General features: G+C 47.8%; 2 protein-coding genes across 2 annotated transcripts in view; one reads left to right on the top strand and one right to left on the bottom strand.

Moving 5' to 3' along the window:
- Positions 1 to 1,044: 1,044 nt before the first annotated feature.
- USMG5 (up-regulated during skeletal muscle growth 5 homolog (mouse)) lies at positions 1,045 to 3,192 on the bottom strand. Its single transcript, XM_019555721.1, has 3 exons — positions 3,093 to 3,192; positions 2,909 to 3,002; positions 1,045 to 1,295 (listed from the first exon to the last, which is right to left on the bottom strand). Exons 1-2 carry the CDS (start codon positions 3,177 to 3,179, stop codon positions 2,913 to 2,915), a joined length of 177 nt encoding a protein of 58 aa, XP_019411266.1. The 5' UTR covers positions 3,180 to 3,192; the 3' UTR covers positions 1,045 to 1,295; positions 2,909 to 2,912.
- A 1,957-nt stretch (positions 3,193 to 5,149) lies between these two features.
- The window catches only part of LOC109324002 (protein RRP5 homolog), a 40,709-nt gene continuing 31,100 nt past the window's right edge, over positions 5,150 to 14,758 (top strand). The window contains exons 1-6 of the mRNA XM_019555719.1: positions 5,150 to 5,190; positions 8,006 to 8,117; positions 9,067 to 9,198; positions 11,416 to 11,583; positions 12,477 to 12,638; positions 13,304 to 13,427. Coding sequence (XP_019411264.1) covers positions 8,016 to 8,117; positions 9,067 to 9,198; positions 11,416 to 11,583; positions 12,477 to 12,638; positions 13,304 to 13,427 — 688 coding nt within the window. The 5' untranslated portion in view covers positions 5,150 to 5,190; positions 8,006 to 8,015. The remainder of the gene's footprint in view (positions 5,191 to 8,005; positions 8,118 to 9,066; positions 9,199 to 11,415; positions 11,584 to 12,476; positions 12,639 to 13,303; positions 13,428 to 14,758) is intronic.

The following is a 14,758-nucleotide window of genomic DNA, read 5'->3' as shown; positions in this document are numbered from 1 at the left end:
TTGTATAGCCAGTAACTCGGGTAGAGAGGACCAGAACTGCCCAAGTGAGGCTAGTGGGACAGTCTGAACCAGATCTGGCTTTAGGCAGGGGTTTGCAAAGCTAGCTGAGCACTTCAGATAAAGTGTCTTAACAATGCTTTGGGGGTGTTGGTTGCAACAGTGTTGGTCTGACATTGGCAGACAAGGTTCTTTGGCTAAATACATTTTTTATTAGACCAACTAAATAGTTGGAAAAATTATCGTTTGGTAGCATTACAGCACAAACGCCCCTCTTCAGGCAGAGGGAGGCTTGGCACTGAAATAGGCCCAGCCAGAAGTAGAGGGTGCCTCAAGTCCACTGCTCTTCCCAACTTTCACTCCATTGTGGTTGTGCCTCACCCTGAAAGATGCACTTGGAAAAGGATAATGACAAAGATCAGAACACATCCACATTCTTGACTGGCCACCTCATAATCAACAGGAAGATGAACATCAGTGTTAAAAAGGAATGGGTCGGGGCAAGTCTCATTACACTAACAGCATACAGGATGACAGTAGGTTCATCTAAACCCTCAGTAAACATGAACCTAGAGGAAAAAAAGTGTATCCATGGTTGTACTAAGAATTTTCATAAAAGGTAATGGCCCTGTACCCAAAAAGTTCCCATAGAGAAATTGAGTTTTCCCTAAAAGTGGTTTCAGGCTATTCAGTCCGGTGTTTTTGCTGATCTGATAGCAAATCGGGATGCTGCAAGAGACCCAGAGAAGCTCAAGGATTTGAAACAAAAGGACAAAAGATTTGCTGCATATACGCCAGCTGTTTCACTAGATAGCAGGGCCTGGAGCTACCGGTTAACACAAATGAAGACAGCAAAAGATTCAGGACTGTTACCTTTAAATTGATTCAAGTGGTACAGAAAGACCTTATTTACAATGAAGTGCAGACCTTAGCCACTTGCAACCAGGACAACTTTTGAAGTTACATTTACATGCAAGTTCTTTCATGGTTGAGGTGCTACTCATATCCAGTACTGATTTTAAGATGCTATTAAATCGCACAACCTTCTGTCAGCTGTATGCAGTCAGTCTGTTTAATACAAACATCCACAAGCAGAACAAACAACTTGACCTCCACTGGGAAGGATGTCTATAATTTTGACAACTGAGAGTTTACATTTCTGCTTTCTTGTACCATTTTTGTACTGTGGACATCAGACAAACAAGTCACTATTCATAGTTTATTGAACTGTACATAATAGGGCATCCACTCTTGCTTGCATTGAAACACCATGCGATGGGAGCTTTAGGCATGCCAACCTGCCAAGAGAAGGGAAATTGATTTAACACTAATAAGTGGCTGAAGCAGTAGCAATTTTGGCAGTGCTACTAGCAAAAATAATCTCCTCCTCACCCCTTCTTTTTCACCTGGCCAGTTCCATCCCTACTCTTACCCCTTCCATCTTGGCATGCAACATTCTCCCCACTGCCAGTTGTCCACCAACCATAATGGTTCCCAGTCACCATCTGTGTATACCAAGGGATGACGAGGTCAAACGGTTATAAACTACTGCAAGACCGTTTCAGGCTGGACATAAGGAAGAATTTCTTTACTGTCCAAGCCTCCAAGGTCTGGAACAGCCTGCCATCAGAGGTGGTTCAAGCACCTACACTAAAAACTTCAAGAGTAAATTGGATGCTTATCTTGCTGGGATCCTACAAGCCCAGCTGACTTCCTGCCCTTTGGGCGGGCAGCTGGACTTGATGATCTTCCAAGGTTCCTTCCAGCCCTAATGTCTGTGAAATCTATAAAACCTCTTCCCCCTGCCCCCACAATCTGGCTCAGATCAGTTTTGCATTTGAAACAGGCAGCTTCCTCCTTCACACTTGCCTGGGAGGAGGGTATTATCAAGGTCACAGCTTCCTGCTCTCACTTCAGGAGCCTACCTAGCAGGCAGGGCTTCCCAGTGCTTACTGAAACTATACAATTTAACTGCTTGAGTACAACCATCTGTGAGCTGCAATTTCTTTAAGGCAAAAATCTGAAGTTTCCACAGTACAGCAAAGGGCACTGCTCTACAACAAAGGGTTATTTATTGCCTGACAAAATTTAAATCTTCCACTTCAAAGTATAGGGGCACTCAAGCTTGAAAGAAAACGTTCCAGAATTCCCTTCAGTATTGACAATATGGTTTTCCTATTCTTGTGCTAAGAAATAGTTGGCATTTTCCAAGAGCTATTCTGTCAGAAGCAAGGTTCTTTGTGAGAAAAGCTTCAGATCAATTATCTTATGCACATGACATAGATTTTCTAACTGAATGCATTAATCCATCGGTAACAGAGCTACCAGCCCCACCTGCAATTCCAGGGCACTGGAACAACATTATGTTTTTCACCCAAGTCAATGTTAAGACTGCTACAGAGAAACCTGGCACATCTGCTTTGCATTTTTACTAATGCAGGACAGGACAGCCAAATTGTGAACTGATTAAGCCAGAGTAAAAGCTAGGGAATTCAGCTTGGAGTTTCTAGGAGTGCTGGACACACTGTCAAGGCAGCAAAAAAGCTGTTTGAAAACTCCTGGTTTGAATCACTTTTGGATGTCAGTGGTTTAAATGACTTAAAAAAAGAAGCCCCTCCCTCTTTAAATCAATTTAGTTTATATAGCAACTCTTTCTATTCACTATTTGCTAACTGATCGGCCACTTTAAAATCCCCTTGAAAAGCTTACCTCTTTCACAGTGCTTGCAATAACCCAGCTGAAAGTGTGTTATCTTCATTTCAAAACTTTAACCAAACCATAACGTATGCATGCCTACACTTAGCAACCATGTAATCCTAACCTAGTGACATGGATAGCTTCTCCCTCTTCATCATACCACTGAAGCAGACAGGAATTGATGTTGGTGCTAGAAGAGTTCCAGCCCACTTACCGCTCTATTTCTCTGTTACACTGGAGACTTTTTTAGGCCTTAGCTTGAAGTACAGGATAATTGCTGCGAGGGTGCTATATGTGGCTATTACACACTGTGAGGAGAAAAAAAAAAAGTGAAGCTTAGATCCATTCTAAAGTACACTGGAAACTCAATGGCTAAGGGTAGATCAGCAAGTACATACATTCTTCCTGCCTGTCAAGGTGTAGGAGTTGAAGTATTTCTGAAAGCCAGTGAACTGGTGCTGATTTCCTGCATCAGGTCCTGCCATGGTTTCTTGTCCTGGATGCAGCAATGGAGAAGTTAATACATCTTTCTATTCCACTGTATCTGCTTGATAGTTAAATGGCTACTTAATCAAGGCATTAAAGTTGCTATTAGTGCTTTCAATAATGATGCAAGTAGTAGACCAAGGTGCATTTAGAAATGGCCTATCTAAAAACTGAAAGCAGAAACTGGCTAAGGGGGAGCTTTCAATCTGTATACAAAAGCAGATTAAAAAAATAAAGAGAAACAACCTGGCTTTTTCTCCTTCCACCCTCTAAGTAAAGGATGCATGCTTGAGATGGGCTAGTAGAAAAATTTAAAAAACCCATATTCTACCTAGGGGAGCACCAATAAATATTTTTTGGGGCCAATACTGATGACTAATTGTTATAATGAGCCATGTCAGCTGATACCGATCCAATTGCCGATATGCAGCCTGGCAGCTTCTGGCTGGTAAGTGTAGGGAGGGAAGGGGCAGATTCATAGATCGCAAGGGGCTAGAAAGGACCTCAGAAGATCATCAGCTCAAGCCCCCTGTACCAGGCAGGAACAACAGATGGGGTTGGGTGGCCCCAGGAAGATTTCCAGAAGTAGGCGACTGCACCACCTCTAAAGGGAGCTTATTCCCCAGTCTGGACATCCTGACTGCGAGGAAGTTTTTCCTGATGTTGAGCCTGAAACAGTCTTCCAGATTGAGGCCGCTGCAGTGAGGGAGGGAGTGGAGCAGGGGGCAGGTGCAGTCCAGCTGGGGCATGGGACCAAGCGCCAAGTGGCTTCTTTGGGAGGCACAGGGGGCAGCTCCCGCCACCACAAGAGGCACGTGGCAACCAGATCTGTGTGTTTTATTGGATAGACTGATGTATCGGTACACCTCTAGTTGCAACACAAAAAGATCTGGATTTTAAGAGTTCTTTGAGTAAAGTTTCTAGAGGCAGACTTGCATTGTACGTACTGTAGCTGCAACCAGGCCTAGATGGGAAGAATGAAAGTCCCTGTGCGATTCAACTCGTCACGACCCAGGCAAGAGTCTGCTCTTTCCATTCAGGGCCCACGTCGCTAGCCACCCCATGAAGCTGCCCGATGAGACCATGAAAAGGTCGCTGTTACATTTCGCTACACCTCAGTCCCCAGCTCTGCCTCAAACAAGGTTTGGAGGGGATGGTGACACAACTCGCACATCAAAACAAGCTCAAACTGGGTCCCTATGACACAGGGACATGCACCATTAACCTCACAGCTTGGCTCTGGGGCACATTTTCATTTGCCTTCGTGGTCAACTAACAAAACGCTATACCGATAAACTAGTTTTGTTGAGGGCTGCTAAAACAAAAGTCACTGCTCCACCACGCTCCAGCTCTCCTACAACATGAAATTAACCAGCACAACAAACTCCGGCGTGCATTTACAAAAGCTTAATATTGGAGAAGGAAAAAAAAACAAATCAACAAACCCCACACAACAACAACAACAAAGGCCAGGAACAACAGCTTGAGACCAGGTCATTATTCTTCCCAGTCTTTACTTCCGAACAGGGATGGCGTTTGGGCAGGACTGGGGCAGCATCGCTGTCAATCGTTCACAGACTGGAACGAACGCGCGACCGCGCTTCCCTCCCTGAGGCCCGTGTCCCACGACGCGTCCCGAGCGGGCTCCCACACGAGGGCGGGCGTGCAGACGTGCCTGACGCGCCTCAGCCTCCCCCGCACGCCCGACCTGCGCCCAGCTCTGGCCATCTACCAGGCAAGACGGGGAGCCGAAGGCCGCTCTCCAACCCACCTCCGGCTCCTCTCCTCCACACTGACCTCACCTACCGCTCCGTACCCTTCCCCGGCAAAATGGCAGCGCCCGGACGTCCCACTCGCGTCTATTTCCGCCGCTCGCTTCGCGCAGCGGACATGACGTTAGCAAGGAGCCGCGGATTGGCTCCGGGACAGCAGCTTGACCTTTGTCCTCCCTCCCCATGGGTAGCGTTTCCGGGTGACTCTGAGGCGGCCTCGTGTGTACTGCTGAGCGAGGTGAGTGTGAGGCTGCTCCCGGGCGGGCCGGGCCGAGCTGGCTGTGGTGTTGCTTGTCCAGGAGTTTTCCAGGCCCGGTTGGGGCATTGCCCTATCCCAGCTTCGTGCTTCGCGGGGGTTCAAAATGCCCCGATACGCGGAACAGCAAGGAGGCTGCCGGCCCAGCCCGCAACAAGCGCGCTGCTGTTTTTCTGCGTTCAGGAAGGGCGGGATAGAAGGCTCGTTTCCACGGAAACCGGGGTCTCCGTGGCAGCCAGCCCTAGTGATGAGCTGTGGGAGGGTTCTCCGTGGCAACCAGCTCCAGTGATGGGCTGCGGGGCAACCAGCCCCAGGGACGTGCCTGCCCTGGATCTACGAGTTGGGATTTTCCAGGGGGCACCTTGAGCCTAGAAAGGCTGGGGGCCCTGGGGCTGTGCCAACCGTGCAGCTGATCCAATGCAACATCTTGCCTGCAAGAAATCTGCCATCTCGCCTCTCTCCTGCGCTGTCGCAGCAACGACATTACCTCAAAACTACAAAAATGGAAAAATTGTAACTCTGCTTTAAAAGTTGGAGGCTGCAAGGGGGAGAGGAACATGGATCCATAGGCTGCAAGGGGCCGGAAGGGACCTTGGAAGATCGTTGGGTCCAGCCCCCTGCACCAGGCAGGAAAGACAACTGGGGTTGGGTGACCCCAGTAAGGTGCCCATCCAGTCTCCTCTTGAAGGTTTCCAGGGTAGGTGACTGCATCATCTCTGGAGGGAGCTTATTCCCCAGTCTGGACACCCTGACTGTGAAGAAGTTTTTCATAGAGTTGAGCATGAAACGGTCTTCCAGGAGTTTGTAGCCATTACTCCTGGTTTTCCCCTTGGGTTCCCTGGTGAACAGTTGCTCACTGAGCCCGTGATGTATTCTCCTGATATAGCAGTAAGCTGCTATTAGGTCCCTTCTCGGCCTTCTCTTTTTTTAGACTGAAGAGTCCCAAGTTCCTTAGCCTTTCCTTGTATGGCTTGCCACGCAAGTCTCTGATCATACGGGTGGCTCTTCAGTGGACTGTCTTAAGCTTTACCACATCCTTGTTGAAGTGCAGCACCCAGAACTGAACGTAGTCCTCCAGCTCCGGTCTCACCAGTGCTGAGTAGAGCAAGAGAATCATTTCTTTGGTTTTGCTGGAGATGCATTGATTGATGCATGCCAGGGTATTGTTTGCCCTGCTGGCTACAGCATCGCACTGCCGGCTCATGTTCATCCTGTGGTCTATTATTACACCCAGGTCCCTTTCATTTGTGGTGCTGGTCAGTTTGGCAACACCAAGCCTGCAGGGGTATTGGGGGGTGTTCGTCCTCAGGTGGAGCACTTCACATTTCTCAACGTAGAACTTCATCTGGTTCCAGTCCGCCCAACTTGCAAGACTGTCTTGGTCCGCCTGTATCTGCAGCCTGTCTTCAAGCATGATGACCATGCTTCCCTATAACTTGGTGTTGTCTGTGAACTTAGCCAGTGAGCTCAACAATGAGTTCCACAAACAGTGGAAGGAGCCCTGAACTGAGCCTGTTCACTCCCTTCCAGCCTCCTCTCTCTGGATGAGGTGGGCCTAGGTCTGACCCGCTAAATGGCAGTGCTTATGTTCCTATGTAAGCTCCTCGCTCCACTGGTGTTCCATGGGGTTATGGTGTGATGCATGTTTGCCTTTGTTGGCTGATCCTGCTTTGTTTTTCTGTTTTCTGTTCTCAGATGTGTGATGCATCTGAAATGGGTTTCTGTCCCTTTGAAGGAGTACTTAGCTTTGCCTTGTGTGTTTGTTTCATTCTGTCAGTAACATCCTGTCGCACCTGAAATAGGATGGGAGGAATTGCAAGGTGACTATCAACAGTGGTTTAGAATGGGAAATGAAGAATGCTATTGCATGTTTGGTATTTCAAGTTTTGCAGGGAAACTTCAGAAGTAAAATGTAAGGACCTCATTCAGAATTTGGGCATGCTAGCACATTTTCACATGCCCCCAGGGAAGTGCTGTAACTTTGATTCACCACTGGGTGTCAGAATCTCTGTCTAAAATGACCCATTCAGCTGTCAGCATCCTTTAATTCAGCATTTCTCAACCCATGGGTTGTGACCCAAAAGCGGGTCGCAAGAATGTGTGAAAGGGCCATGAAAAATCTTTAAAAATGGATTCTCCTTTAAGAGAGAAAAACATGGAAAATAGTGGATTTTATCTTGCAAGCTGTCAGAGTTCCAGCCTCCAAGAAGCTGCTTGAGGCTTCTCCTGCCCCACATGCACCCCCTTTACCCCGCACACCAGGGAGTGGGGGGCAGTGGGTCAGGAGTGAGGGACACTAGGGCTGGCCATAGATGTTTACAAATGGATCCAGATTTTAAAAAACAGGTTGAGAAGCACTGCTCTACCTAAACATACATGTGTTGATCCAGAATTAGCACGAAGTGATAGCTGCAAAATACAACACCTGTTCCTGCAGCTGTTGAGGCACTGCTGTAACAACCTGCATGAGGTTATGAGGTCTGACCCTGTAGCAGTTTGTCTAAAGCAGGGCTGTCCAACTGTCCCCAAGGGATTAATCTGTGGTCCCTGGGCTCATGGTCTGGGCACTGCTCCCTCCTTTTTTTTTTTTTTTGTTGCTGCTTCTCGAGTCCCTGGGCTGTCCTGTCTTTCTGCAGCTTCTGCTGCAGGTACCCACTCATGAGGGTAATGTGTTTATCATTTCCTAACTGTTTTCTCTTTGGCTTCAAGACATCTTATTGTCATGTCACTCCAGCTCTGATGTAGAACAGTGGTGACAGTTGCAGATCTCATTACTGTTTGTTTCTTTTTCCTTTAGAAATGCAAGTATGGCATCTACTGAAGAAAGCTTCCCTCGAGGTGGTACCCAGAAGAAACCCGAAAAGGGGAGAGCACCCAGGCAGTCAATAGAGCAGGATAACTTATTTGATGTGAGTTGCTTTCACTTGCTGAGCAAATCTGCTTAAGAATTATTCCAGTGCTGAACAACGTGAGGAGCTGGTTCTGTGGTCCTTGCTTCCATGTACCTTTGACATTCTTGTCTGAGTACAGTTTGCAGTATTCTGCTCATTAATACTGCTCTTCATCTTGGAGCATACGATTTAAATGACTCTTAAAAGTACCGCTGGTGTCTGACACTTGCTGACTGTTTTGACAAACAGTTAATTCAATGTAATGAACAAATCTTTGCCTTTTTTCATATCTCGTGGGTGTCTGAGGCTGTGCAGTCTGTCCCAAGATAGCAGCGCTGAGCCAGATTCACCCCTGGTGTAATGACATTGCTCTTGGTGGATTTGCATGAGGGAGAAATCTGAACAAACCTTTGGGTTTATCATGTTCTGTGGAGCCTTCAGGGTCTGTTACTTCGCTGTTTTGAAAGTGTTTCAGAATTTAGCAAAGTTGCTTCCTGAGGAGCATGGCCCCTGGGCGAACCAAACATTTATTGTTGCTGTCACATCAGATGCTACAACAGTCTTGTGAGCTCAGAACATGTTTGAGTGCATGCTTGGTTCAGAATCTAGGCCCTTGGTAAATCTGGTTCAGCCACTCTGGGAATGCCTATGTAAATAAGGGCCTCATTTAGGTTTTTGACAGGAGGGGTGACTATAGGTTTCTTGCTGTTTGGCTTTAACTCTATAATGACTTTGCTCAAACTGTTTTGTACCAAGTGTGTGTGAGAGCGAGAGGAAGAAACGTGAACGGATACAAAGACTTGAGTGTAGGAGACTGCAGAGGAATTCTCCTGTCAGCCTGAACTCTCTAGTGTTTTCCTCTGAACTGGAGTGGTTAGTAACTTTGTTCTTCCATCGTGTAGTTGTTGTGGAGCACAGCAACCATCTCTTGAATTTCTTTTTTTCTACCCCTTAAAATCTGCCTTAGACCCACCATGAGGAAGGATCTCAGAAAAGGAAGAGGAACCAGGAGCAGCCAGAGAAGCGGAAAAAACTCAAGGCGGAGAAAAAACAAGCTGTTAAAGACCGTGCCAGAGATTTTGACCTGCTCACAGTTGAGGTTTGTGCAGTATTGTTCAGAGGCAAGTGTGTTGGTTGCTTTGCTAATGATACAACTGTGAGGTTTCTTTTTCCTAGGTCCTCTTGCAGCCACCAGCCTTCAGGCCAGTGAGAGCTGGTTGTCTTTTCACAGCCTCTCCTTAACTGACCTGAGGGGTGAATACGGCAGGCAGGGCTCTGCTGATTAGTCAGTTATTTCCCTCTTATCGTATCTTACATATGTGTTTTCTCAGTTCATGTCACTTACTTGAGGTTTCCTCTAGCAATGCAGGCAGAACATTGATGTGTTTACTTGTCTTCAGATGTACAGTAAATAGCTCCTGAAAGAGACCTGGCTTCATTAGAGGTCTGGTCCCAAACCAAACCCGCTATACCGCTAAATTGGCCATCAGACACCTGGGCCACCAGCTTGAATGTTCAAGCTTGCCCTCACCCTGCGAGATTTCTCATTCTTTCCCCACTATCACGTTGGTGTTTCTGTCGTATTTTCCCCATCTGCAGGAGTCCTCATGAGTCTGAACAGGGAATACCAGGCTTGTGTCTTCTCCCCACATGCACATATTTAACCTTTAATTGCCTGTGCTCTGTCACTCCACTTCCTCAGTGTTGTCTTATCTCAGAAAGGAGGCACATGGTAAAAACCATATCAAGTACTGAAAGGTCTTGAGATGATCAGGGGCTCCTGTTTTCCATGTCTCTTAACACAAGAGCAAGGCATAGATTAACAAAAGAATTGAGCTGGAAGGGACCTCATGAGATTATCGGGTCCAGCCCCCCTGCTTTGGGTAGGAAAGAGTGCTGGGGTAAAATAATCCCAGCAAGGTGTGCATCCAGTTTCCTTTTGAAGATCTCTAGGGTAGGTGCCTGCACCACCCCTGCTGGGAGTCTGTTCCCAGATCTGGTCATGAACCGTTCAGTGCAATTAAAAAGATGGGGGTGGAGAAGCTGGAAGCACATTTTGTCATATGACATGATTAAATTATGGAATTTGGCCACAAGAAGGCATTGACCTAGGGTTGTAACATGATTAGATGTCAATGTAGGTGGCCACCATGGCCAGAGTTCTCACAGTTAATAGTGGCAGAGGGATATTGCACTTTGTGCATCAGGGCTTAACCCTGGTTGAGACCAGGGTGAGGTCTGAGGAATGTATTTTCCAGTTTCTTGTCTGTGGTTCTTACACTGTTCCCTGAAATAACTGGTCTTGGCCAGTGGTGGACAGGACGCCAGTCTAGAGAGAGCTTTGGTTTGGTTCTGGGCTGCATTTGAATCCTTGGGTAGAATGTGCTGTAAGATACCCCACTGCCAGAGTGGGGCACCACCTTCAGGTAGCAGCTGGCTTCACCTAGCTTGGGACGCTGATGTCCCTGTCAGTCATTCCTGCCCCATATGACAGGGAGGCATCTCCTCCTGCCCAGCCCCTAGCCCTGACAGGAGCACACATTTTACTGTTGTCATCAGGTAGCCCCAAGTGCCCTGCTTTATGCTGTTTGTAGAAACCTGCTGAGAGGGCCGCTTCTGACTGTGGATCAACTGGGTTTTGGAGCCTCTGCCCCATAGCTGGCCAGCAGACCTCTCTTGTGTGAGGCTGCAGCATATACTAACAGAAAGGCTTTTCCTGCTGTCTTAGCTACATCGTGTCCCTGAAATGGCATGAGCAGACCTGACAAAAGCATCTTCCTTTCTGCAGAGTTCAGTTTGCCAGGGCTTTTTGCCAAAAGAGTTGTATCATTATGCATCTCTCACTATCGTAGCTTTGCTGGCAGAATTTTATGGTGCAGCCCAGGTCTGTATTGTGCCAGCAGTGGGTTTGGAAATGGCTGAGTATTTGCAGAAGTGCTGGGGGTGCTTTGTGATGCAGGTTCCCGTGGGGAGTTTGCTTTGGCTTTCAGCATGGCCCAGGGGAGGGAGCATGGGACTGGGATCCAGGGTAACTGGGTTCTCCAGCCAGCTCCACCACTGGCCTGCTGAATTGCCTTGGGCAGGTCCCTTTACCTCCCTGCATCTTTTTGCCCTGAGCTCTCAGTGCTAATACTGGTCTCTGCTGTGAAGGATGTGGAGTTGTGCTGATGGAAAATGCTGTGATCTCGCTAGAAGCTGTAAGCTCTTTTTTGCTTAAACCTGTAAAGTCCCTGCTCAGGACAGAGACCTGTGTATGGTGCCTTCTCATATCTGACTAATGAAGGGGTCCAGAGTGCTGCTTTCTCTTCTCTTCCAGACCCTGAGTGAAGGGGTGCTGTTGCTTGGCTGCGTGAAGGAGGCCAACAGCTTCGAGCTAGTGGTCAGCTTACCCAATGGACTCACTGGTTTCGTGCAAGTGACGGATATATGTGACTCCTACACCCAAATGCTGAGTGAGCAGGTGGCCAAGCAGGAGCTCGTGGAGGTGAGGGGGCTCTGAGCGGTGGTGTGCGTCCTGGGGTAGGTGAGAGTGAAGAGGCCTCGCAGGCACCAACCCTGAGGCACTGCAGAAGAACCAGGTCTCTGCTGACAGATGGAAGACCCAGGCTGGATCACTTTTTACCTGGCCTTGTGTTTCTTTCACCAGCAGAGCCTGTGAACCCAGCAAGCTCAGGGTGTTCAACAGCAGCCATAACTGAGCAGTGGTTCCCCAGTCTTAAAGCCTACTGTGGGGGAGAAAGGGGGTGAAATCAGGGTGTCATTTAGATGTCTCACTTCCCAGCAGGGATGAGAAAACTTTACCCTCTTCCCCAAGCCATCCCCCAGATGTTGGTCTGTGATGTTCTTCACCAAGCCAAGATATTGCAGATTGATATTCAATGCAGGGGTCTGTTCAAAGTAGCCTGTCTAATTCCTTGAGAGCATGAATGTACCAAAGGAGGAGGTGGTACATGCCCAGGCCTCAGCTTAGCAAGTGCTTGTTTAAAATTGTGCTTGGAAGGGGTCTTTCTAGTGAGAGATGAGAAACAGTCCCAGCTCTCTTCATGCCTTGTGCCTCTTTGCTAAAAAGGGACCTGAGAGTGGGACCATAATAGGCTCAGGCGGTGTGCCCTCATTCTGATCTGTGTCACCCCGGCTCTATGAGTCCTGAGCAAACCTCACTTACATGCCTCCTTCCTTGCTGATGTCCTGAATTAGCTGTACGTTTAGTTCCCAGACTTCGTTGTACATTCTGCCTGGTTGTACTGCTGAGAACAGAGCTTTCCCCTTGGCTCTGTATTTCAAAATCTTCCCTGAAACATTCTAAGATCCAGCATCAGTTAACGTTGCTAATCTTGAGCCTTTTCTTGCCCTTACTTTGATTTTGTTGCTGTTCAGGATTTGAATTCGCTGTCAGACCTGTACCCACCAGGGATGCTGGTGAGATGTGCTGTGACCAGTCTGCAGAAGACCACAGATGGACATCAGAGTGTCAAGCTGTCTATTAACCCCAAAGATGTCAACAAGGCTCTGAACACCTTGGCTCTTAGATCAGGCATGGTATGTGTTATGGATTCATGGAGGCCTCCCTGGATGCTAGTGAAGTCTTTCCTTCCTGCCCCTTCCCTGTATACACACCTTGAGTAGATTCATTTTGTCCTTGCATGGAATCAAAGAAAGAATTGGTGTTTTTCTTTCTCTGTGTAATTATTTTGGTAGGTAGCACAGCATAGAGCAATAAGCTGTGGTCTGAGAGTTGTGATTTATGAGATATTTCTCTGCTACTGACTCGTTTGTTTTTGGGCAAGTCACTTAATCTCTTGTCTATGCCTCAGTTTCTCTACCAGCAAACCAGGCATAATATTTAGCCACCTACTTAAGAGAGAAGTTTTGTGCTTTGTTAATTGTATTCATGGTCACAGCTTCATTCAGATGATGGGCATGTGTCTAATTTGCCCGGCTATTAATTTTCAAAGTCCTTTTGATATTAAAGCTGTGATTGGCCAGAAATCCCTGGGATACCTGCCTTGGCTGGATAAGCAGAACAGGAATACATTTTCCAGAGATACCATAGATTTCTTGGTAGGGAGAGTTGAATGTATCCAAAGCAGTGTAAATGACTCCAGGATCCTGGCCCCATGGTGAGAGGAAGCTTGCGTGCAGGCAGCCTGCTGGCAGAACCACATTGTTTGTGATGTCGAGTGGTAATGCTTCCCTCCTCACAGCTGCTTTCTGGCTTGGTATCCAGTGTGGAAGATCACGGCTACCTCATCGATGTTGGAGTCAGCGGCACTAAAGCATTCCTGCCTCGTCAGAAAGCCCAGGATTACCTCAAATCATCCAACAAAGGTAAGGTAGAGTTGTGCATGGTAAAGCTAAAGGTAGGGAATAGGGATGGCCTGGAGCCTTTCACCTCTGCGTCGTTGGTGCAAACACAGCTCAGGTCAGTGAGACCTGTAGTCTCTACCAGCAGTTGGTGGTTCAGTGGCATTTAGGCAGTGGACTTTTCCTGATGGAGCAATGTCACAGATCCTTCTGTTCTGACTGGCTATTACTCGTAGAATAATAAAGAAGTAGTGCTGGAAGGGACCTCCATAGGTCACATCTACTCCAACCACTGGTCTGAGACAACATCATCCCTATCAAAACCATCCTATACAAATCCATAATTTGACCTCTTAATAAAACTACACAGTCAACCCTGACACAGCACAAGACATCACACCCAAACCTGCCTCAAGGAAAGCTGGGGGACCACAATAGCCAACTTCCTGCTGCTGTATAAAGTTGTTAATACAGGTTTCCCTCGATTTTTATGTAGGTTCGATTTATGCAAATTTGCTGTTATGTGATGACCCTTTTGCACCTGGAATTCATTATATGTGAGGTAAATTCACATATATGTGATTGGCGTAGGCCTGGAGAACACCGCATAAAGCGAACCTACTTTATAATGTAAGAAATAGGGATAGGTTCTTGTGTCAGCTGCTCCCGGAGCCACTCCAGCACGGGCTGGCATGAGTGTGGACAGGTGGAGTCCCAGGTGGTGCATGGCACGGCACTCACCCCAGCCCTGGCTGCAGTGTCCCCAGGAGCTCTCGGCACCAGTTGCCTACAGCCACTGGATTACACCATGCTCCGAACCCCCTGGGGCTCTGGCTGTCCCCACTCAACCCTAGCTCCTGCTGCAGCTGGGAGCGGCCGATGCCAGCTCCCTGTAGCCACTGGGCTGCACTGTGCCCTGGTGCAGGCAGCTGGTGCCGGCATCTCCCGGGGCCACTGCAGCTGGGGCTAAGATGAGTGCCATGCCCTGCACTGCCTGGGGCTCCATTTGTCCGTAGTCACCCCAGCCCATGCTGGAGTGGCCCCAGGAGCAGCCGACACAGGAACCTATCCCTATTTCTTACATTCTACATAAAATAGGTTCACTTTATGCGAATTCAATTTGTGATGTTCTCCAGGAATGCATGTACCACATAAATTGAGGGAAACCGCTATACACTGAAGAGATCCCAGGAAGATGGTCATGCCCCCAGCTACAGGGGAAGGTTCCCCCCATTCTCCCTCCAGTAAACATCAATCTAACCATGAGGTAATTTAAAAAAAAAAAAAAAAAATTAGGGTTGGAAGGGACCTCTGGAGGTCATCTAGTCCAACCTCCTGCTCCAAGCAGGATCAAA

Source organism: Crocodylus porosus, unplaced genomic scaffold (genome assembly GCF_001723895.1).
Source record: "Crocodylus porosus isolate Cpor-Errol unplaced genomic scaffold, CroPor_comp1, whole genome shotgun sequence".
NCBI classification, from domain to species: Eukaryota; Metazoa; Chordata; order Crocodylia; family Crocodylidae; genus Crocodylus; species Crocodylus porosus.
Note: the sequence above shows the minus strand (reverse complement) of the source record. Positions and strands in the feature narration are given on the sequence as shown.